Raw genomic sequence first — 26,298 nt, 5'->3', positions numbered from 1 at the left:
TGTAAAGACTTTTTAACTGTATGGAAAAAGGGAAAATGTAAGCAGAAATTCCAAAAGCATCACTTACTTCTGACTGTAGGAGAGGTTTATGAGGAATTAAAAAAAATCCATCCAGATATTTCTGTAGGAAAGTCCACGTTGTATTCACTGCGACCACCTTTTGTTCTCCTATCACCATATACACCACATAACTCTTTGGAGCACGGTGGTATACATAGTATACCACCTTTTGAAAATTTTCTTGGCTCTTTGCACAGTGGTTTAACTGCACGACCACCACTCTAATATGCTCACCTAGTTCTCTACTTATCAGACAGATGGCACTCACTGCCTATAAGGAATCAGTTCCCGCCAAGAATTGCATAGATTACAACTGTGAAAGCTGCGTGCTGAGTTGTGCATGGTTTTTGCGTGTGAATAGTGGTTTATAACGAATTTCTTGTTGCGCCTGTGTTTTTTCCATATCTTGGACGTCACAGCTACGGTATGAACCCATGTATACATTCATATGCACAATCTTCCGTTATTTATATACAATTTATTTTGGTGGTATATTATTTGTACCACCGTGCATGTAGCAGTATTCTATTGCATTTCGTTTCCTAGTATAAAATTCGAAATCCTCCGCTACAAAGTTTAGTTTTTAATTGTGTTGTGACTTATTTTAGCTCTTTCTCCATTTTGTTTTGCTTACGTATTCTTTACTTGGATTCAGGCTGTTGTTTGAAAATGAAAATGTCAAGAAGAGGCTTACGAGATGAAGAAATCGAACGATTATTGTGTGAAATTCCATCAGACGAGGATTCCACTGTTGACACCACAGATGACGAATCTGATTATGAAGCAAGCATTGTTGCGGAGGCTATTGTGTCGTCTGAAGGCGAAGTTTCAGAGAGCTGCTGACACAGCGCCAACTTGGGGACAACAATTCAATGCTACCTCAGGAATGCAGTTCGACAGTGAATCAGGACCAAGTGCTTTTATTAGGGACATTGATGATCCAGAACCTATCGATATATTCGAAAAAATATTTCCAAAAGAGCTAGTTCAGCTAATCGTTTTCCAAACAAATTTATATGCGACGCAATCTGGCAAGTCTTTCACTCCAACAACTGACAATGAAATACGAACTTTCCTGGGAATCAACATTTTGATGGGTATAAAGCGTATGCCAGCATACAGAGACTACTGGTCTAGTGCCCCAGAACTTCATGATCGTTATATTGCATCTCTGATGGCAGTAAATCGGTTTGGATGGTTACTGAGGAACATTCATCTGAATGATAACACATTGCATCCAGAAAAAGGACACCCAGGTTATGACAAACTGTACAAGCTGCGACCAGTGATCAAGATACTATCTGAATCTTTTTCCAAGTGTTACCAACCCAGCAAACACCTAGCAATTGATGAGTCAATGATCAAATTCAAAGGCCGCAACAGTATGAAACAATACATGAGAGATAAACCCATAAAGCGTGGTTACAAAGTGTGGATGCTGTGTGACAAGACCTCTTACAACTTGAAATTTGATATTTACACCGGAAAAGTAGGTGACACAGTGCAAACAGGCCTTGGGGAGCATGTAGTGCTGAGTTTGTCCTCTGAACTCGTAAATAAAGGCCATTATCTTTATTTCGACAACTATTTCAATAGCTATAACTTGTTGGCTGGTTTACAGCAGAGAAACATATATGCCTGTGGGACAGTTCAACCAACAAGGAAACATTTACCCAAATTAAAAACAGACAAAGAATTAAGCAGAGGTGAATTTGACTGGAGGGTCAGCAACTGTGGCATCCTCTACTTGAAGTGGAAAGATAAGAGAGCTGTTCATCTCCTTTCAAATTTTCACAGTCCTGAAGTTACTACAGTGACTCGCCGTGAAAGAGATGGTTCACGCATAGAGCTACCTTGTCCTCAAGCAGTGATGGATTACAATGCACACATGAACAATGTCGACAAGTTCGACCAACTGAAAAAATCATATGAAATAAGCCGGAGAAGTAAAAAGTGGTGGCACCGAATATTCTTTCACCTGCTTGATGTCAGTATCGTCAACAGCTATATAATTTGGAAGGAACTAGGCGATAGAGAAAAAATGACTGCCAAAGTCTTCAGGATGAGTATCCTGCAAAGCTTAGTAACCCAGAAAACACCATTGAGGCCATCTAGACTTCATGAGAGTCAAGTCCACGTAAAGAAAAACAAGCCATATGTTTCCTCACGCCAGCGTCTCGACAATTCATCCCACCAGCCAGAGCGTACTACCGCCAGACGTTGTGCGAAATGCAGTACAAAAAAGAAGCAAGTGCGCACTTTCTGGATGTGCGCTGAATGCAAAGTGCCTTTGTGCCTTAGCAAAACAAAAAGGTGCTTTCAAGATTTTCACAAAAAGGAATAAGAAACATATTTTATTTGTAAGGTTTGTAATTTGATTTTGTATTGTAAATGACCAATTGCCAGAAATAAAATTATTTTACATTAATTATACTAATTATTACTGCTTAGAGTAGAATTTAAAGGTGAGTTACAAGCACAAACCAAGATATCTCAAAAACTTTAGGTACGGCCCTAAGTGGCATGGTGGTATATTATATATACCACCATCTAAAACCAAAATCAATACAATAAAAAATTTTAATTCATGTTTTCCTTTATTAGCAACCCCACCAGACATAGAAAATGCATGTTTTATTAAAAAATTAATTAAACATAAAATCTGTGCATCAAAGAGATAATGTATGTCTGTGTAAGTATCACTCCAATTTCATAAACATACTTGAGTCTTTGAGCAAAGCTGTTCCATCTGTTCCAACCAATCACAAGGAATTATTGAACGAATTAAATTGTAATTCACAGAACAAAGACTGTTTTTTTTAGTCATGCCAGAAATGTCAAATTAAATTGAGCAAATTTATCCCAGAAGGCTTTGACTTAACTAAAAAGATTGTCTGGAAGCAGTGGGAAAATGATGCGAAACATCGTCCTTGTCTTAGTGAACATTCGGTCGACAAATTGCCTCGGTTTAAAAAACATTGCTACGTTAAGATAAAGCAGAGTGATTTCTTCCAAGGAAAGAAAAACAACCTTGACGTTGAAGAATGTGTTCTTCAAATAGACTTTGCGAGAATTATGCTCTAATTTCACAAGATGAGGTACAGAGTGCACACTGGGCGCATTCAGAAGTCAGTATTTGCACTTTCTACATTTGGTTTGCAAACGATGAAGTCACATCCAATGCAGTCATCAGTAACAACCTTTCACACACAAAATATTGTGTGTGGACTTTTCTTTAAACTGTTATAACGGAGATTAAAAAAGCGTTTCCTAAAGTTAAAAGAGTTTTTATATTTTCTGACAACTGCGCTGGGCAGTTCAAAAATAAATATACATTGTCCAATCTATGTTATTGTGAGGAAGACTTTGGATTGACAGTTGAGAGGAATTTTTTTGCCAGTTCACATAGTAAAGGAGCCATGGATGGCATTGGAGGTGCACTGAAGAGGAGCGTGCGGATAGATGTTAGATCTAGGAAAGGTGTTATTAACAACGCAATTGACTTTTATGACTACACTCTGAAGAATTTTTCTAAAATCAAGGTTCTATGGGTTGATAAGATAACAGTGGAGCATAACATTCCTATTTTGGATGAAAAGTGGAAAAATTTACAAGCGATTCCTCAAATCCAGGGCTGCCATCACTTTCGGCCTTATAATACAACTGATTTGCTGGTTTCAAAAACAGCAGAACCATTAATGACAAGGGTGTCAGTATTTATGACTGAGGAGGCCAAATTTAAAACATTACATGCAAAAAGATGCATAAACTTCTATAAAGTGTGCAGTTATGATGATTCTGATCAGGAAACTGTTTCCCTATCTGAACTACAAGACAATATTCGAAGTGCTTATGAGTTAAGCCTAACTAATAAAATTGAAAAGTCTGATTTAAAATTTGGGTTATTTGTCTTGGTTGATATTCCAAGTGACAAAAAGAAGCCAACCCTATCCAAAATTCAATACCATTACTTGCGAATCTGCAAGAGTGAGGTATATGAAGAGGAGGACGGAAGATAATGTTTCTGAAGTCAGTAGGAAAAAGTAAAACACTTTTTAAACTAGATGAAACTGATGTTTGTTTTGTGAAATTCAGTCAAGTACTATCTAAGGTAACAACCCAGAAATCAAACAAAAAGGTAACTGTTTGTACTAAGAGTTCAATTTTGAGTTGGATGTTGCTGAAAAAGATTATTAAATGAAGTTTTTAAACCTATCAATAATAAGAAAACATTGTCATAAATTTATTAGACCTACAAAATGAGGTAAATGTTAAGTAAGTAACGATATCTTGGCCTAGTTGTACTATAAAATTTTAAACAAAATTTTTTGTGTGATAAATAGCTTTATCCTTCAAATATGTTTTCTTTTATTCCAAATAAACTACAATACTTATTTTCTTATTATGCAATTGTAAGAGGTAGCTTTATTCCTTCAAGAATCAAATCTGATTCATCTATGTAACAACCGTAACATTTGATGTAACACCCGTAATAGCAAAATACATACAGGATGTGAACAGGATAAGGCGCCAAAATTATACAGATGGCACATCTCGCAATGCTTGACACAAAAGTCTAGTAACATTTTTGCGTATTTCCTACGGTTGTCCCAGGAAAAAAAAAAACACTTTGTCTCAGGGTAATTGTTTTGGAAAACTAGATACTTGACCGTGCACGTATGTAAGCAATCGGTTCCTGTTATTGCCCGCTGCGCGTATTGACATCCGGAGCGTAAATCGTAAACACATAGGCAACTGCGACCAGAGTGGCTGCGTCATTGTAATACACCGAGCGACGACAGTAGGCGAGTAACCTGTGCAGATGTTATTGCAACTCTGTTAACTGTTAGGATGGAAAGGAGATTTACTATAGCTGAACTATGCGATATGCATTTAATTTATGGAGAGGCAAAAGGTGTTGCGAGGGCAGCTGTACGAATTTATCGAGAACGCTTCCCACGACGACGACTTCCTGCACACTTGCCGCTGTGCACCAAAGGTTTGTGTCATTGTTATTCTCTACTTGTATGCGATTATTATGCATTTACATCTTAATAAAGTAGAGCAGTTATCTGCAGCTTTGTAAATTTTCGTCCTTATGCGAAACGTATCTTTTGTTCTGATATGCTTTCCGTTTTTGTTACATCATGACAGAATGCAACTGACAAGTACGTATTTAATTTCCTTAGATTGAGAGATACTGGCTTTTTACTGCCCCGCGCAGAATGCAGAGGCCCACAACGCGCCGATCGTACACTGGAAGCTGAGGAAAGAATTCTGGACCGCATCCAGGAGAATCCTTCTCAGAGTACTAGAAGCATCGCCCGCCACGTGGGTATATCGCACACTGTCGTTCATCGCACTTTGCAAGAGGAGCGTCTGCGGCCTTACCACATTCAACGCGTACAAGCATTGCAAGAACAAGATTTCCCTCCACGACGTGAATTCTCAGAGTGGTTTTTGTTACACAGTGCGCAGCATGATTTTGTCAACAAAATACTCGTCACAGATGAAGCGTGTTTCACTCGCGACGGAATAGCTAACTTCCATAACATGAACACGTCGAGTGTACACAATCCTCGCCACGTAGTGATAACACATTTTCAGCGATGATTTTCCGTAAATGTGTGGGCGGGTATGCTCGATAATTACATTATTGGACCCTATGTTTTACCTGCACGTTTGACTGGCAACTATTACCGAAAGTTTCTAGAGGAAACATTGTTACCAACGTTGTTAGAAGACACTCCGTTAGGCATACGTCATAACATGTGGTTCCTCCACGATGGTGCTCCACCCCACATTGGTCACAGAGTACGCAGATTTTTGGAAAGTCGATTTCCAGGATGATGGATCGGGCGTTCGGGTCCACGTCGATGGCCAGCACGCAGCCCTGATTTAAATCTACTGGATTTTTACTTTTGGGGCCATATGATGGAACTTGTTTATGCTGAGCCAGTAAATAATGTGGACGAATTGACGCAGAAGATTTTAGATGCGGCCAATACCATAAAGGCCAATGTGCATGTGTGTAAACGAGTGCGACGAAACTGGGTTCGCCGCAATGAAGCATGTGTAGAAGCGAATGGTGGTCACTTCGAACATTTATTGTAGTATTAGTGTAAGAGGAAACGAAGTATTGGGTTTTCTTTTCGTTTCGATGTTGTTGTACAGAAGGAAAATAATGTGAATTTAGTATTCGTTATGGCATTGCCGTAAGAAGGTGAAACAGTTGATTGTAATTAATGCACAACTATCTACTTGGTGATTGATTGAATTTGTGCTAATGGAAATACATTGTGTTTGATATCAGCTTGTCATTACTACTACGACCTTCGTTATCGACTTGTTGAGAAACAGACTGGTTGTATTCAATTCACGTAAAGTGAATTACACATTCTTGACAACCCAAAAACCGCTTACATTCCTTTTTCGGTACCACCTGATTACACTGGGCAACAACCAAAAAACCGTCATGGGTTTCTCAGCTGATTTAGACTAATTTTGGTGTTCTGAGTCCGAATATCACATTGATTTTGCTCTATCAGGTCAACTTTTTGAGATACAGCCATAGGCCTACATGACCAATTTTCCCTGAAATGTAAGCCTTTTTATAGGCTTCAATATGCTAATATTAGGGGTTTTAAGGGGATTATTCAGGACATATGAAAACAAAAGAAGCCTTTAAGATTGTAACAGTTATTCATTCCAATAGATGCCTTTTTTTCTTACTATAGTATAAAATTTATTCTAATTTGTATTGTCTGACAGTCAACTGCATATTTCTATTACTATTTCAGATTGATATGGCTTCTGCGCGACGTTCATGCAAGAATAATCCAGACGTTTTCTGCTACATCTGCGGAGAATACACGCTTTCAGTGGACAGGAAGAACATCACGGGATTTGTGAAGAACGCCTACCAGGCTTACTTTCAAGTCAAGCTGGGTGACCAAGATAAGCCCTGGGCACCGCACACGGTCTGCAAGAAGTGCGTGGAATACCTCCGGCGGTGGACGAAGGGCACGAAAACTTCACTGAAGTTTGGGATTCCGATGGTTTGGAGGGAGCCCTTGGACCATGCATCGGATTGTTACTTCTGCGCCATCAATACTACTGGCATCAACCGGAAGAATCGGCACAGCCTCCAGTACCCCGACCTTCCATCTGCCCGCCGTCCAGTTGCTCACTGCGAAGAAATTCCTGTACCACCGTTCACAGAGCTTCCTAACATCGACAACGAGGCCACCACTGCAGACGAGGGAGGATATATAGCAGACGAGGAGTATGAAGCACAAGATGGTCGGCAGCTCTTTTCACAATGTGAGCTTAATGATCTTGTTCGGGATCTCAGCTTGTCGAAGACTTCATCCGAGCTGTTGGCCTCCAGACTCAAAGAGAAAAATCTACTTGGCGAGGACGCGCGTATCACTTTCTTTCGTAGAAGGCATGAGGACTACATGGGCTACTTCTGCCAGGAGGAAGACCTAGTGTACTGCCGAGATGTCGCCGGTCTTCTTGTTAAACTCGGGGCTCCTACATACGATCCGAGAGATTGGCGACTCTTTATTGACAGCTGCAAGCGCTCTTTGAAGTGTGTGCTCCTCCACAACGGGAACGAGTTCGCCTCAATCCCTCTTGCTCACTCCACAACTCTCGTAGAGAAATATGAAGCAGTGAACTACGTGCTCGACAAAATCCAATATGAGCAGCACCAATGGATCATCTGCGTCGACTTCAAGATAGTGAACTTTCTACTTGGTCAGCAGTCCGGGTTCACGAAATACCCATGCTTTATATGTATGTGGGACAGCACTATGTAAAGAAAGTGTGGCCGCCACGAGAGCAGTTAGTACCTGGTGCGAGAAACAACATAAACGAACCTCTTGTTGACCGGGAGACGATATTGATCCCACCGCTACACATGAAGCTTGGGTTAATGAAACAGTTCACGCGTGCTCTGGACAAGGATGGGAGGTGCTTCCACTACCTGTGCCGAGCCTTTCCGCGACTGACCATTGAGAAGCTGAAGGCCGGCATTTTCGATGGGCCACAGATACGGCAGCTCATAAAGGACACAGAGTTCGAAAACTCCATGAACACGTTAGAGTGCGCCGCGTGGAAATCGTTTGTGCAGGTGGTGAACAACTTCCTGGGGAACACGAAGGCAGCAAACCACGCCAGACTCATCAGCAGCATGATAGAGGCCTTTCAAAAGCTCGGGTGTTTGATGAGTATCAAGATGCACTTCCTGTACTCACACATGGAGAAGTTTCCTGAAAACCTTGGGGCGATGAGCGACGAGCAGGGAGAAAGGTTCCATCAGGACATGCGCCAAATGGAGAATAGGTACCAGGGGAGGTGAGACGCAGTCATGATGGCGGACTACTGCTGGATGCTGAAGAGAGACAACCCAGCAGCTGCTCACAAACGGGAATCGAAGAAACGCCGATTCATGGCGTGAACTCTGAACTTTTGTGTCACGTAACGCTCATTGTTATACTAATATTATGATAAATATGCTTATTTAATTTGACGGAGTAAATAAAAACGTAATGAATTTGCATACGTTGACTTTTATTTCTCGAGGAAAACAGAAAAAATCTTCCGGGGTTTCTCAGCAGATGATACGAAGAAATTTGTTTTTTTTTTACGAAAAATCGATTTTTAAAAATTTCTGTAGCTAAAAATCCTGACCTGATAGAACAAAACCAAGGTCATTTTCGGACTCAGGGCATCAAAACTAGTCTAATTCAGCGGGAAAACCCTAGACTTTTTTTAAAAAATCTTTTTTTGTTCCCCAGTGTTATCACATCACGTCGTTGTACACGTCTAATGATTTCAATCCTCTGGTCGGCTCGTTGCCTTTCTCTGGCCGCCCCGTCATTGTAGGCAATAAGCTCGGTATGCCGTGTACTGTCGGTTGACTACGTAAGCAGAAATGCGTATACTATCTATCCTACGAAGATTAGGTTTTACTAATACAAAAATGAAGTACATGATACAAGAAAATGTCATTAGACTTTGTCAAGCACACCGAGATGTAGATCTGTATAATTATGGTGCCTTATACCGTTTACACCCTGTATATCACCAAAGGTAATATGGCATCATTTCTATTGTGCTTATGTTGATATGAAACCTATTTTTCTGTAGGTCAAACCCCTCCTGCAGAGGTGGAGGTGATCCTTGGCACCAGTAGTGTGGAAGAGGAGACAGCTGCTCAAGCCACCTCGATGCAGCAAATTGGTTCAAATGGCTCTGAGCGCTATGGGACTTAACATCTATGGTCATCAGTCCCCTAGAACTTAGAACTACTTAAACCTAACTAACCTAAGGACATCACACAACACCCAGTCATCACGTCGATGCAGCAAGGCGTTCAAAGTACAATACCACCATACGTCTCCAGAAGGATTGGAATGAACCAGAAAAAGAAGACAGATGGGCAAAGTTCTTCAACTGTTCACTAAAGACTTTCAACCAATTCCAGTCGTGGTTTTGTGCGGGCCCTTAATCCTCGTTATGAGTTGAGTTACCAAGCAGGAAGCATGTTTCGGATGTAATGCTGCCAGCAGCATACACAGCAGCAAAGGAGAAAGTGGAAGAAAAACTGTTAGACAGTTTGACCATGGATTGCTGGACATCAGCAGCGAATGAAGGTTACATGGCGGTGACAGGGCATTTTGTGTCTGAAGATTTCACCTTGCAGTCTGTGATGTTAGGATGTTCCCAATTCTCCGGTCCACATACTGCTTCGAATCTGTCGGCATCTCTAATAGGCACGACAGATAACATCAATCTGACAGACAAAGTTTTGCTGGTTGTGACGGAAATGCACCAAATAAAAATGCAGTATCCATTTTACAGTGGAAACACTTTGGGTGCTATGCACATACACTAAATCTTATTGTTCAGAATGCACTAAAACATTTTGTGTCAATTCAGCAGAAAGTGAAAACTATTGTAGCATTCTTCAAGAGAAGCTGCAAGGCAACTGAAAGACTGCTGACATACCAACAAAATAATGGCGTAAGTAGTGTTAAGAAACTGGTTCAGGAGGTGCCAAAAAGGTGCAACTCTACTCTGTGTATGTTAGAGCGAATAGATGAAGTTAAAGATGCAGTGAAGACTTCACTTTCACTAAGCACTGTTGATTTTGAACAACTGACAGACGAGGAATGGAACATCTGATCAGAACTCGGCTTTATGTTGAAGCCATTTGCGCAGGTTTCAACACAGCTTAGTGCTGAGTCATATCCTACTGGCAGCCAAGTAAGTTAAGCAGATTTGTTCTTGCTTAAATGTTAGCTATGGTATTATGGCATAATCATATCTGTGATATTGTACTGTTTGTGTTATATTGAAGAACTTATTCCAATTTTCAGATTATTGTTCTGACAAGGGGATTATTATCAGTGTGCGCAGAACTCTTGCAGAGGCCATTTAACAGTGTGACACAAACCGTCGAAGAATTAACAAAAAGCCTGAAGGACCGTTTCCACAATGTAGAGATGAGCATCCACAATGTAGAGATGAGCAAGTCTATACGAGTAGCTACTCTACTATAGCCACACTTTAAAACTCCTTTATTTGAAAGCCGGGTAGCAGCAGAAAATGCAAAGAAGCAGCTTATTGAACCAGTAGCACAAAAGATGGGTGACAGGAGACTGACAAACACAGGCCAGAGCCATGAAACGGTGTCGACTTCAACCCCCCACAGATCCCTCGTCAGTATGGGATGCCTATGACGCAATTGTATAATCAACACAGCCCCAGAGCACTCCTCAGTCAGCTGCTATTGTGGAAGTGCAAAGGTAACTGGACAGCCCAGTAATTAGCAGAAGTGAGGCTCCACTTGCATGGTGGCGTGAAAATAAATATATTTTCCCAAATATTTCTAAAGTGGTGAACGAGAAATTCAGCATAGTGGCCACTTCTGTACAGAGTGATTTCTGACTTAATTCTTTTTCACTGCCAAATGGGAAAGCACTAGGTATCATATAAAACGAAACGTTTGTATTTTCATGGAAATACATACAGTAACCTGGTAACTGAAGTAACACAAGATGACATGGGCTCTATAAACATAAAACATGTTGTCCGTGTTGTTACCCCTTTATTTGAAAGAAGAGGACGCTACTGTTTTCCATTGGAAATACAAGCTTATACTTATATTCACAAGTAATTCTTTAACTATTTTGCATTTTGCACTGGATTTCACCCTCATGTAATATACATTTTGAATGTCCATCAGTAGGCAATGCTTCAAAATGTTTACAATTGGTACCAGTGGTCAATTTAGGGTTTTTATAAACAAAAACAATATCTAAAGTCTTCTTTTGTCTTTATTTCAGCGTTGCAAGTATTCCACAATAAGTCAAACTTGCAAAACTAAAAGTTTCTATTATAAAAGCATAGGTGTTCCAAGTAACACCCTCCCATGGGGTAACTTGGAACACCAACATTTTGGTAAAAAACTAGTATAAAGAAATTTACAAAACTGTTTTTCTTCACATATTCATTTGCTCTGTAATCTCACCTGTTCTTTGGAATTATTTAAATTAATATTTTGGCAAAAATGAACAAACCAGGTGCAGATGATCAAAAGTGCTCCAAGTTACCCCATTTCACAGTGGTTTGTGGTGTTGTTGCGGTGCTTTGTAAAAGTTCTGCATTAAAATGCCTGGGTGTGCTGTAACAGGGTGTCTGTCGTACAGCCGAAAGACAAAAGGCACGGATATAATTTATCATTCGTCCCCACAAGATGTTAAAGTGCAGAAGGCCTGGATAATGAAGTGCCACCGAAAAGATCCCTTCAATGTTGCGACGTCAACTGTTTGTCCGTTGCATTTCACATCCGATGATTAAGTGACTTACGAGCAGAACTTCTCAATCTACCGCCGAAGAAAACACTTAAACCAGACGTAGTGCCGAGTGTGTATACCAGGAAGTGTACCCAGTGTTAATGGAAATTCAGGCCCTGATGACACAGTTTCTCCGAATAGGGCAGACAGGTTGCAGGCAGGAAAGAATGAAAAATATGCAATTGAGCACCTGGCTAGTGTGTCTCTGGAAAAAAAAGACCAGTCAACAGCGACAGATGACAGACACTGATAGTAAACAGATCAGCTGAATTCTGAACATATAGAAGAATAAGAATACAGGAACTGCAGACTGACAGCTATGTGTGCAAATCTCAGGTGTAGTGAGAAGTGTTTGGAACTCAAAGTGAAAGCTTGCGGTGAGAAAATAAAATATCAACGAAAGTGGCAAAAGAAGCAAGTGCAGGAGAAAGTCACTCAAATATTAGGCGAATTGCTTTCAAAAACACAGATAAACTGCTTGTTGAGTGGAAAGGAACGAGCAAAATGGCAAAGGGAAGATATTTGTAAAGCGGTTACACTTCGTGCTGTGTCTAGGAACTGTTATTTGTTTTTAAGAAATCAGGTCGGTTTCCCACTTCCAGGACTGTCAAAACTTAAGAGATGGACGTCATGCTCTTTCAGATACTTACCTATTGTGCTTGTAGGGAAGCAGCATACTCACGCCTTATAAAATTCACATCAGTCTTTCCATTGTGTGCCAGCCTAGTCCGCTGTAACTAGCTCTGACGTCATAAATATTGCGCAATACTTTAAAATGAAGTAAATAACCTGAAACGTTTCTTGCATGTCAGGAGTAATACAAAATCAATATGTGTTGGATATCAGTTCAAGAACTTTAACAATTTTCGAAATTTGGACGTTTTTCTGCAAAAATCATTGGCGCAACAGAAAAGAGCTAGAAACTTAAAAATTTATATTTAGATTCCTTTTGCATAATAATTTAGTAGAAACGGTATTCTGGATCTCATAAGTTAAAATTTTAGTTGAAATTCATGATTTTCTGGTATTTGTCATAGAAATTAAGGAAGCAAGATAGATTAAGTAGGCGAATAAATAAAGCTAGGATGTTTAAATTTAAGTAGAAGGGAGATCCGCTATAATTATAAAAATGTGAGAAGTTTCAACAGAATAACTATAAAACTATAGCTATAGCGTATCTCCAAAGAGCAAGTTCAGAACTCGTCTTTCTGCGTGTAGTGTAATTAAATTAATTCTCTCGCCCAAAATATTTGACTTGGCCACGTCAGACTTTATTATGATTACTTACTTGCGTGCTGATTGCACAATTAAATTGAAAGCTTCATTGGCCATCAGCAAAGGAAGCAATGATTTATTCGGTAACAAAGTGGTGCATTACTAGCCCAGCGGCTAGTCGGGAGAGCAGATTTGATCAGGCGTTCTCTTTATTCGTCCGCACCGCGGCTTTATATGTAAGAACAAGAACGCTGCGCGAGGAAAAAAGGCCCCAGTTCTCTCCAGACGCTGATTAGCGTACCACCTGTGTCGGGAGTCGCGGCGCGTCGGTATCGTTGATATAAACAGCCTCGGATGCAGTAATAAGTTACTCGGGATACGCGTAACCATGAAATCGTTTTCGAGTGAAGTGTTAATTTTGGGATGACATTAATGATCTATCTTTAGTTTGCGTATGTCGTATTTTCATGTGCCGCCGCAGGACAGACATTCTACCATTATTAGCGTGGCGTTTGATGAACATTTTCACCAAATTATGGCGAGCATTCACTAAACCATTTAATTTGAACAGTTATAGTTGCATCAGCGCATTAGACTCTGAACTGCTCTGGTAGTTGGATTGTGTGGATTCTTGCTGGTCTGTGACTTTCAGAATATAGTGAACATTTTACAGAGAATGATTTTTGATTATGAATTCCAGACAATCTCCTACTTCCTCAGAGCTGTAAGCTGTAGCTATAAATGTATTTCTCAGATGAAGTGGGCACTAGGAATTCTAATTACAGGCTTCACGTTTTGCTAATCACTTTCTGGTTGCCAATATTGTAGTTAGAGAGCCAGTGTTGAGAACGGCAAACAACAGCATTAAATAAATAATAGGAAAATTTACAATTATTCCACCCGCCGCCCCACATGCTGACAGATGTTTTGCAACTAATGAAAGCCCACTCATCTGTATTGACAAAAACTGAACGTGCGTGCGTGAGTGTGTGTGTGTGTGTGTGTGTGTGAGCGCGCGCGCGCTATCATTCGACGAAATGAATGTAGACAGCAATATTACTTATGATCCTGTTGAAGATCGTGTTGCAGGGCCACACACTAACGTGCTATTTGTTATGGTACGTGGTTGTTTGCTGGATGGAAGCAACCCATTTACTATGATTTTGACACACAAATAACAGCTGATCGGTTAAACAGTATTATCAGATCTGTACAACAAGTTGGTTACGGTGGTGTTGCGGTAGTGTGCGACCTTGGAACAAATAACAGATCTGTGTGGAAAGATTTTAATGTGACAGAAACAAATTCTTGCTTTTCCAATCCGCAGTATGAAAAGAAACGAATCTGGGTGTTTTCAGATGTTCCACATATGTTTAAATTAATGATGAACCACTTTCTGGATGATGGACTAAAGCTTCCAAGTGGGAAAATTGTTAACAAATCTATTGTAGAAAGACTGCTCGCATTAGATAGGAATGAAATGAAGTTGTCTCCTAAACTGTCACAGCTTCATCTCAGCGTCAAGGGGAGAGAGCGCCAAAGAGTTTATTTGCCAATGCAACTTTTTTCGAGTACCACAGCTAAAGCCATAAAGTACCTAATGCCTGAAGAAGAGGAAGCAGCAAATTTTTTTCAGTTAGCAAACGACGCATATGACATTCTGAATGCTCGGAGGTACAATAAGAATGCGTTATCTGGTTATGGGATACATAAGGATGTTCAAGAAAGAATATTGAGAGAACTGTATACGTGTGCCGAAAAAATGCGCATAGGCAATGCAAATCACTTGCTCCCATTCCAGAAAGGCGTTATGACAACTGTTCGGTCATTATTTGGACTGTTTTCAGACCTTCAGCCACTACAAATGACATATTTTAACTGCAAGATTGAACCAGGATGGACTGGAATTTTTTTTTCTCACAGATCAGAGGAATTGGTCATTTCCATTTGAACCCTTCCCCAACAGAAGTAAAATATCGATTACGGCTGTTACTGCTGTGTCACAATGCTCATGACATTCCTCTGTCAAGTGACACATCAGTAGAGCAGATGAGTGACGGATTTTTGACGTCACATCTGTTCACAGGAATTTTGCCCGACATGAGCGAAGCACTGCAAATGATAGATGGTGAAAAAGAGCTACGAGATATTAACCCAGATAACCCTGACGTCCTTCTGGAAGGACGGCATCACTCACTGTTGAAATTATTTATTTTTGCGAATAACGCATTGTTACAACGGACTGACACATTGTTATATGAAGTAGGCAGAGTCAGTTGCGAGCTGCGGCAGTCAATTTGACGCTGTCGTTCATAGTGAGTGAGAAACTGTGTCTTGAAAATAGGGCCAATTTTACCATGGACGAACTGACCGACCTTGTCATCGATGGGTATGTATGTTTTCTTTCATATTGCGTCAATAATTCTGAAACTTGTCATATAATATCTTAAAGAATTAACCTATATTATTTATGGGTTCATATTATTATTTAAAGTTTTCGTCAGTTGTAATTCAATTATGTTTTCAACCATCCTTCCAGAAGGACGTCAGCGTAATGTGTTGTCATTTTGTATTCACAGAAAACGATGTACACTGATGGAACTTTTGGACATGCTAGAATCAAAAGATGAGGAAATACCTAATACTGTTGTGAATGTAACATTACACCTCCTCAAAATTCAACTGATGACGTAACAGGTGAAGATTTGGGTGCTGAAGAAAATCCAAGTGTAGATAAATTACCAGCAAGTCAGCTCAATGCTACTGTGCTACATGACCTAAAAGAGAGGGGCTTGGAAGCATCAGGAACAATAAGAGGAAACAGAGTTAAGAATTGTACTCTATCATCTGCAGATAAAATGATAAAAGAAAATAGAGGATCATATGAAATTTGTTCTGACTCAGCATCTGGGATTTCCATTGTACGTTGGAATGACAACAATGTTGTTACTGTAGCCACCAACTTTGACAGAGTGCAACCACTACGCTCTATAGCAAGATTTTCCAGGGAACAAAAGAAAAGGATTAGCGTGCTTCAACCTAACTTATTACACTCCTACAATACTCATATGGGAGGCATAGATCGAGCTGACGCTTCATAAGAGGGAAAAAGTGGTATTTCCCGATCATTGCACATTTTATAGACATTGCAGAGCAAAATGCCTGGGATCTTTACAAGCACAACGAAGAACCCATAGATAACCTGACATTTAGTCATCGAATTGTCACTGCAAATCTTGAAAGTAACAAAAGAGTCACTACCAGCAGAGGACATCCTAGTAAGAGGGCAAAACTAGATTCTAGATTTGATGGAAGAAAACATTATGTTGCTGAATTACCAACGGACGAGATAACAAAAAAGAAGAAGCAGCTGAAATGTCGAAGTTGCCACAAAAAACTACTATGTGCCTAAAATGTGACAACCACTTCACCTTTGTTGCTTTTTGTCTTATCATACTAGTGCATAAAATATGTGTATAGGTTATTTTCTTTGTTTTTTGTATTTATTAGCTGTTTTAGCCCATAATTCAAATTTATTTATGTTTATTTGAAAGTATAAAAACCAAAACAAGTCAATTGTGCAATGTCATATACTTTAAAAACATGTTCCCTTATTGTCCTGACGTCCTTCTGGAAGGACGCCCATTTTTGGAAACACTAAATAAAAATAAATACTCAAAATGTTTTTACTTTCTTCCTTACAACCATGTGAATGAATGTAGATAAGAAATAAATCAATTTTGAAAAAAAAAATTCAGGACTATCTGGGTTACCTTTCCTCTTCAACCTGCACTAGAAGAATCTGCTGTCAAGGAGGGATGTGACTGCTCTGCAGAAGGATTCCGTTACCTGGCTGGCTACATTGCATATCGTGCAGAGAACTGTGACAAGACATTGGCAATGCCGTCTGCTGATATTTTAAGTTCTCCAACAAATAAGAACTATGGTTGGATTGAAGCACTATCTCGCAGTGGGCTTACAGTTCCAACAGATGAGTGGCTATTTTTTTACTATAAAAATACAGCGACCAGCCACTTTTTTTAATGCGTTTTATTTATGCCAATATGCATTTCGGGTTTGGACCCATCTTCAGCTGGCAAATTACATGTATAATGAGTTCATAACTGTTCTTTACTGAGTATGTCTCTTCGAATTTGAATGTGTTGCTAAGGATTTAAGAGGAAATCACTTAAGAGTGGGATCGAGACTGAATTTCTACTATATGCTATTGTTGTAATTATGAAAGTGAATATGTAAACAAAACCATTGAATTTTTCAGTAACAATATTATAGTAGAAATTCAGTCCGATGCCACTCTTAAGTTACAGAATAAACTTAAAAATATGATGAAAAAAATGATTTCCTCTTAAATGCAAAAGATATATATGAATGCACTGTTATGAACCCTCATGCACCACGCCTACCAGCACAACCTACGACCCATAAAGTCAACTGTCCCATACGTCCAATTGTTAATTCTCTGAGCAGCCCAACTCATAAAATCAGCAAGAAACTGAATGAGATCCTTAGCAACACATTCAAATTCGAAGAGACACACTCAGTAAAGAACAGTTATGAACTTACAGTCCAAATAAAATGGAAAAATTGTTAGATGAGTGCCTACATAAGGCGTCTCAGTTTGAACTAATTTTAATGAATTTAATGGAGTGGATACTATTTCCAAGGAAAAAAAATTGGTGAAAACAATATGCAGTGCTGTCCAAACTAAATATCCGGAATTTTCTTCGCAAGTTATAAAACTGTATGTCAGAACACTATTTTTCATTCGTATGCCGTTCCTCAATACGAAGCACAAAATGCAGAAAGCAGCAGCAGCAGTACAGAAGCGGAAATCAAGACAGTGGCACTCTTCTTCCACTGCAAACATCTAAACAGGTAAATCAACTTCTTTAAATAATTTCCTGAGAACTTATTGCTGTTGTAAGTAGTTGCTTGTCCTTAGTAAAAGTCGCTTGCTGCGCTAGCCGCTGCCTCGCTTTGCTCCTACAGTGACGTCACTGCGCCAGCCAATCACAGCCGATGGAGTTTCGGGCTCAACATCCCTTTTAACCCTCCGTCGGGCGCAATCGGCCTGACAGGCACAGCTGACGTGTTCTTCTCCCTCTCTCGCCAAACAGGAGGCGTGGGATTTCCCCGCCACTAGTAGCTTCCTATCTTCAGGTGCTGTTTACAACTCACTCCATTAGGGTTCGCGTGACCCTCGTGGAGAGGAGGTGTGACGTTCGTGGCCTCAAGCTCATTGCGTCTGATCACGTCTCACTTACGAAGGTGCGTATTTTTTGTTCTTTTTCATCAGAGTGCTTATTTTGTTCATTTGATGGATGAGTAACGTGAATTTTGTGAATTATTGACGCAAATATATACTATTTTGAACTCGGCCTTTCAGGCACATTGTGCCTGAACATGTAACTATCCTGGTGTTTTCTCTTTTACACCCCAGATTTTCCGCAAATATGGCTTTGAATTACTATGATCTGCCTAACTCACATCATCTTGAGGAAATACATGATTTGCTGATGTGCGCTGAAGAGGAAGACCCATTGAGGATCTTGGAGATGATAGTGACATTGATTCTGAAGACGAGGTGAAAACGTGAAGGCGATTCTGTAACAGAGCAAGATGGTGAGGAGCCTGATGAAGATGAAGAAAGAAGGGACAACAAAACAAATAGCTTTTACTTAGGAAGAGATAATAAGACCATGTGGGCCAAAAAGCCACCTGGGAAAAGAAACCGCAAGGAGTCTCACAACGTCATCACTCACCTTCCTGGAGTCATAGGAAATGCTAAGAATGCCAAAACTGCAGTTGAATGTTGGAATAATATATTCATTGATGACATCCTTCATATGATCGTTAGATACACAAACCAATACATGGACACTATCAAGGATCGTTTCTCCAGAGAGAGACATCAGTTCCACAGATGTAACCGAACTAAGGGCCTTTATTGGCTTCTTGTACCTAGCAGGAGCATACAGAGGGAACCGTCAAAGTCTGGAGGAACTTTGGGGGACTAAAGGCGACGGCGTTGAAAAATTCAGCCTCGTGATGAATCAAACGATATAAGAGTCTGATACTTTGCCTTCGTTTTGATGACCGAATGACCAGAACCCAACGGAAAGAATTTGACCGGCTAGCACCGATTCGTGAAGTTTTCGAAAAGTTTGTGGAAAATTATCAAAAGAGCTATTCCCCAGGTAAAAACGTCACAATAGACTAAATGCTTCAAGGTTTTCGGGGAAGATGTGTTTTTCGGCAGTACATACCATCAAAACCATTCGGCAGTACATACCATCATACAGTCAACATGGACATCTACGTTGGATTACAGCCATTGGGTCCCTTCTGTATCAGCAACAAGCCAAGTGTTGTCAAGAGAATGGCTAAGCCTTTATTTGGATCTGGTCGCAATATTACGGCAGATAACTGGTTTTCTGATTTTGAACTCATCAACTATTTGAAAACAAACAAGCTGGCATTTGTTGGAACTGCCAGAAAAAATAAAAGGCAATTGCCATCAGAATTCGTTGAAGTAAAAGGGAAGAAACGATACAGCAGCATGTTTAGCTTTAATGATAGGAAGGTTTTGGTTTCCTACATATCACGCCAGAAAAAAACGTTATTCTTCTATCTTCGTTGCACAATAACGCTGCTATTGATACCGAATGTGGAGAGAAAATAAACCATAGATTGTTACTTTCTACAATTCAACAAAAGGGGGTGTTGATACTGTAGATCAGATGTGTGCTACTTATAGTGTAAGCCAATGATAATTTTTTTCACAATGCTGAATGTGGGTGGTATCAACTCACTGGTAATTTATCTTGGAGATCAACTGGAGAAAATGCGTAGAAGAGTGTACCTAAAATCACTGGCACATCAATTTGTTCTTGGAGAGATATACAGAAGTATGAAAAAGGTTGGAATCCCCTCCAGCCTGCAAAGTCGGCTCAAAAGATTTATCCCCACTGAAGATAGAGAGGAATCACCACATTTCCCACGACCAAAAAGACGTAGATGCACCACCTGCACTAAAGAAACGTGTTGCAGAAGGATGCCTAACTATGAATGTAAAAACTGCCATAACGCAATCTGCCTATCCCATGCAAATATGGTCTGCCAACTTTGCTTTTCTGTGCGCCAATGTGTTCCTTCTGGTAATTCTGAGTGAGTGTGAAAGACACCAGCATCAAAAAAGTGGCTTACAATTGGAGATTTTTTCTTGAATTTACTGTTTAATAAAATTTATGTACTAAAAACCGTAACTGTTTGGTGGTGGTTTCAAAATGTCAGTCCTTTCAATTTTGTTACTTTTATGGATAATAAAATTTTTTTTCATCCACTTTCGTATGTTCTGTCTCTAAACATTCCCATGAACGTAACTGATTACGTTTAGGGTACTAAAGTTGAGAATCTGAGATAATGGGTGATTTCAAAATCTGTGCCTGTCAGGCTCATTGCGCCCGAACTCAGGAGTCCCAGAATCGCGCCTGACCGAGAGTTAAATAACCTTGGCCATTTCTCATGTGAAACACAAAATAAGTTCTGCGATGTGAGCCCAATAACCTACATTTTTCTGTTGAGGCTGTCTGTTTTGAAGTATCGTATATTACTGTGTGTGCCAAAATGGCGAGAAATTTTCCAGATTTGAGTGACTTTGTAATGGAAGATTTATACATGTTACGGAGAACACCCAAAGCTCTATACAACAACAAAGTCTTTTGAAGAACGATATGGTGTGTGAAAATGGAAATTGTGTTGGATACAACGAGATGAAGCTGGAGAAAACTACACGGAAAGATGGCGACATTTGGCGCTGCTCCGTTGGCAGTGACTGTAGAAAGAAATGTACAATCAGGAAAATGTAATTTTTTGCTGGCATTCATTTAGACATTTCTAAAATATCACAACTGCCTTACATGTGGGCTTTCGAACTCAATAAGCAGAAGTTTTTAATGAGGGAGCTCAAAATTGGCAGTGAGCACACTGTGATCGACTGGTGCCAATTTTGTAGGGATATCTGCCATGAATATTTCTTAATTGAGCCAATAGTTTCGGGCGGCCCTGGCCATACTGTTGAAATAGACGAGAGCTGTACCGTCACGAGAAAGTACCATCTAGAGTATTGTAACAAGGCCGGTCCCATTCCAAAATACCGTTATCCATGATGGCGGCCATGACGTCAGAGTCATTATGAAATGTTTTCATAACACCGTCACCATTCCAAAGCATCGTTGGTCGACAACAACAAGGTCGCACGCAGTGTATCCGGCACGTGTTGACTCTCTAGTCTTTATTACCGTAGCGGGTTGTGACAGAGAGAGAGAGTTAGCGCCATCTCTCTCTATGTCGCAACCCCGCGCATACATACACGCGCTAGGCAGGACCTATATAAATCAATGCACGACCTACCTCACTCTCACACTGCTCGTATACTTCATTCATCCAATACTTCTCACGTCTTCATAATTAAACGTGTAAAAATGAAACTATCACGAACCGCCAGTGACAGCAGCAGCAGCAAACGTGCTCATGTGGACGAAGTTCCATTCCCTAGTAAGTACGTTTTCAGTATTCTGATATCTACAGCCTTTAACTCTGTGTATGAGTGCTACATATCTTTTATAATGCTCTCTATAAAGATCGCTCCTCCACTTGTTCTTGCAGTGCTCTTTGTAAATATTTCATTTCGTTCCTTTTTTTTTAAATTTGCTGGTCCGCTTATTTCTCTATCACTTAACTGAAAGCACACTTCCCTTTCCATATGCGATATTATATTCAGTCTTCTCCATCTTTCTAGATTTCTTCCAGCAAATCACGGCTGATGCAGCTCGAATGTAAGTACATTTATAATACAATCATACTTCTTAAACTTAAATAATTTCATCTAATATATACCCGTTTCCTGATTGTATACATTTAGTCCTCATAAGCCGGTCTTTTCTTTGTAGATGCGCCTAATTCAGCATTCGGTTCAACCACCCAAAACGTTCAAGGTGGCGGCGGTAGCGTCTTTAGAGGAGGAGATCAACCTACCTGAGTCGTTTGAGGATCTACTTGATTTTGGCAATGAGTTGCTCAAACCATGGAGTCAGAGCGGAGAAGGTGAATAATTTTGAACATTAACATTCCTTCACATAACCACCATTATCTACTCTTATTGTTATTATTTATCGCTCTTTTAAATATAAATCACTAAATTAATTTTTTCCTTAATTATCTTACAGGTATATCACACGGCGTAGGCCGTGTTCCTAGAGCGGTGGTTGCGGGGGCGGGACTCGGGCGCACCGAACCGCAAAGACACGCCGCGCCTTGCGTAGCCCCTATAAGGGCTTCGCGGGAGACGGATGCAGAACACGCGCCCAGCTCCTCCCCCAGCGCTGTCGCAACCATTTGGCTGCGCAGCCCGTCCGCCGTCGCCACAGCCTGGCCCTTCAAACCGGCTGTCACCCCCTCCTCCTCTAGAAGCAGCAGCTCGTCGCCGCCGCCCACGCAAGGTATGCGTTCCGAGACATATACCTCTCCCCGCAAATGATGATGATTACGATCACCCATCACCAGCCCATTCATCTATCGGGTGGACTCCTAGTTGTAGCAACAGTAATAATAGTAATTTCCTTATGGCTAGCGGTAGTTCTCTCCCCCGTCCTATCGATAACGAATTCGATCAGAATAACGGCGTAATGACTCCCTTAGAATACTCAGCAGTTGCTAGAGCGTTTGAGGGGCGAATCTCTTTCACCAGAATTGAGAATCCAGGCGGGAGGTATCGCGATCCTGTAAGGTTTTTGGAGGCGTGCCTCCCCGTCTTGGAGACCGAGCTCCTCAAACTCTTAGAAGATCCGGAATTTAACGCCTTTAAATGCAGTGCTGTGTTATGCTGTGAACTGAGTCACCGCCCTAAACATCAAGGTGACGCGGAGACGGCTACTCTGCATTATATATGGGGTGACAATGGCGTTATTTCTCGGAGCACATCAATTGCTGAGTGGTATCGAGAATCCACCTTGAGCGCTATTATGGCCCGATTTTCCGAGATGGAAGTACGTGGATCCGCTAAAGCGCTCAGCAGTATACCACACCTCGACATCCATATACATGTCTATGATCCAATGAATGGAGGGTCCAGTTATATTAAACTCCCTATAGATATTGAGAAAAAGCAAGCATGCATTAATGTTCAAAATAAGTATGATAATGCGTGTTTTGCATGGTCAGTCCTGGCTTGCGAGAGAAATTACAATTACAAACATCATCCCGAACGTCCCAGCAGTTACAAAGTCAAAGATATTAAGAGACAGTATAACTTTGACGGAATAGAGTTCCCTTTAAGAATCCAGGACATACCTAAGTTTGAGGCTCAGAATACCGCAATTTCGGTCCACGTTTATGGCCTGGAAAAGAAAAGCAAGTCAGATGAGCAGAACAAGCATACAGTAGTAGGCCCCCTCCATTTCTCAAAATTTGCAGGTGAGCGAGAGTTGCATGTCAATATGCTGCTCTTCTCCGAACGTGATAATTATCACTACGTCTGGATCAAAGACATGTCCCGACTCATTTCCTCCCAGTTAAGTAAAAATGATCATAAACAACATATTTGTATAAGGTGTTTGAATTATTTTTCATCTCAAGAGTTATTAGCAACACATCTATTAGATTGTGCATGCAAGGACCCGGTACGTGTTGTTATGCCCACTGAGGAAAATAACTTCATTAAATTTAAAAATGCTCACCACCAGCAGCGTTGTCCTTTTGTTGTGTACGCCGATTTTGAATGTTTGCTGGCTCCTATTACTCGTTGTGAAGGGAATCCCTTAGCCTCACACACAACCTTCACACAAAAACACGTACCTTATGCGGCGGCGTTCCAAGTTGTATGCGCATATGATTGTAAACTTAATAACTATCAGTCTTATGTAGGAAACGACCCGGCGGTTTGGCTTCTCACAGAGCTTGAAAAACTTTCTTGGCAAGTTCACAAGCTCTACAGCATCAATATTCCCATGACCAAATCAAAGGAAAATGATGACTTGTATGAAAAGGCTGTTAATTGTCATATTTGCGGGCTGGTCTTAGATAGAAAAGCGGAGACTCCTCGTAGAGACCAATGTCATCTTACGGGTAAGTTCCGCGGTGCAGCCCACAATGCATGCAACTTGAAGTATCAGTTACCTACACACATACCCGTCTTTTTTCATAATCTGAGCGGGTATGACGCTCATTTTCTCGTTGAGCACTTGGCTAAGTTCGGTATGAAGAATGATCAGGTCAATATCCTGCCTGGAAGTGTTGAAAAGTACATTTCTTTTTCAAAACGAATGACGCCGAAATTTACGCTCCGCTTCCTTGACACTCTACGATTTATGCAAACTTCGCTTCAGAAACTGGTTGAGACTTTACCTCGGAATGATATGCATATCACTCGACCTGCATTTACCGATGAGGAAAAGTTTCAACTTGCGACGAGGAAAGGAGTTTTCCCGTACGAGTATCTTGATAGTATGGCAAAACTCAATGAAACCAGGCTTCCCGACATAACTTCTTTTACCAGTACTCTCACTGGCGATACCATAACTATCACAGATCATGAGCATGCCGTTAATGTCTGGCAGGAATTCAACATCCCCAATTTGGGAGAATATGCAAGGTTATACATGGACAACGGACGTTCGTTTGCTTGCAGATGTTTTCGAAAAGTTCCGGAGTGTATGTATGACCACGTACTCTCTGGACCCTGCCTTTTATTACACGGCACCAGGGGACGCTATGCTCAAAAAAACGGATTGCAACATTGAACTTTTGACTGATGCTTCAATGCTTTTATTTTTTGAGCGAGGGATCCGCGGTGGACTTTGTCAATGTGTTCACAGACACACCAGGGCAAATAATCCGCGGATGGGTGTCGAGTACAACGCATCCCTTGATTCTAGTTACATTTTGTACTTAGATGTTAACAATTTATATGGGCATGCTATGAAGCAACCGCTGCCGGTTGCCGGGTTCCAATGGGTGCCTGAAGACGAATTGAAGGGATTAGGTGGACAGATAATGGGTCTTGCGGCCGATTCTGATGTAGGGTATGTGCTTGAGGCAGACATCGCGTACCCTAATAATTTGCATGGAGAGACAAGCGACTTGCCGTTATGACCAGAGCAACAAATTCCACGAGGAAGAACCATCCCTAAACTGATGGCCACTGTTGGGGATAAGCAGAGGTATATTATTCATTATCGTAACCTCCAGCAGTGTCTCAGATTAGGAATGAAGCTCATTAAAATCACCCGGGCAATCTCCTTCAAGCAATCCCCCTGGTTGAAGGAGTATATTGAACTAAATACCGAAAAGAGGGCGGTCGCGATTTTGAAAAAGACTTTTATAAATTAATGAATAATTCCATTTTCGGGAAAACTATGCAAAATGTAAGAAATGAACGCGATATTGTTATTAGAACCGCATGGGAAGGGCGTTACGGCGTGAGAAAATGTATAGCCAGGCCAAATTTCAAGCGTGCCACCATCTTCAATGAAAACTTTGTTGCTGTGGAGATGTCGAAGACTGCAGTAGAGTTTATGAAACCCATCTATTTGGGGATGTGTATACTCGATATCTCCAAATTCTACATGTACCGATTCCACTATGAGTTTGCGAAACCTCATTTCGTAGATCCAAAATTACTTTATATGGATACAGACAGCTTTATCTACTGGATCAAGAACTGTGATCCATATGAAGTAATTAGGTGCAATGGTAAAGAATTCGACACCTCTTCTTATGAGGTCAATAATCCTTATGGTATTGTTCCACAGAACAAGAAGGTTATCGGTCTCATGAAAGACGAGTCGAATGGTTTACCAATTGTAGAGTTTGTGGGACTGAGATCGAAAATGTATGCATATCGCACAGTAGACGGGAGCACTCTGAGATGGGCAAAGGGTGTTAGACGGATCGCGTCTCGTGCGCTTACGGTCGAGGACTACTTGCAGTGCCTGTACGGTCGTAGCGTTGAAGGCGCTCATCCACACATGGTTCAACAAACTAGCATTCGATCACGAGCTCACGAGGTGTACACTGTGCTGCAGTCTAAAGTCGGACTGTCTCCTCATGACGATAAAAGAGTCATTTGTGAGGATGG

The 26,298-nt window shown here is 40.7% G+C and overlaps 1 protein-coding gene across 1 annotated transcript; it reads left to right on the top strand.

The window, feature by feature from the left end:
- The first annotated feature begins 946 nt into the window (after positions 1-946).
- Positions 947-22,276, top strand: LOC126428363 (piggyBac transposable element-derived protein 3-like). Its single transcript, XM_050090293.1, has 4 exons — positions 947-1,549; positions 10,279-10,335; positions 10,449-10,613; positions 22,115-22,276. Exons 1-4 carry the CDS (start codon positions 947-949, stop codon positions 22,274-22,276), a joined length of 987 nt encoding a protein of 328 aa, XP_049946250.1.
- Positions 22,277-26,298: the final 4,022 nt, after the last annotated feature.

This window comes from Schistocerca serialis, chromosome 12 (assembly GCF_023864345.2).
Source record: "Schistocerca serialis cubense isolate TAMUIC-IGC-003099 chromosome 12, iqSchSeri2.2, whole genome shotgun sequence".
NCBI classification, from domain to species: Eukaryota; Metazoa; Arthropoda; class Insecta; order Orthoptera; family Acrididae; genus Schistocerca; species Schistocerca serialis.
The sequence above is the reverse complement of the archived record's forward strand: the minus strand, read 5'-3'. Positions and strand labels throughout refer to the sequence as shown.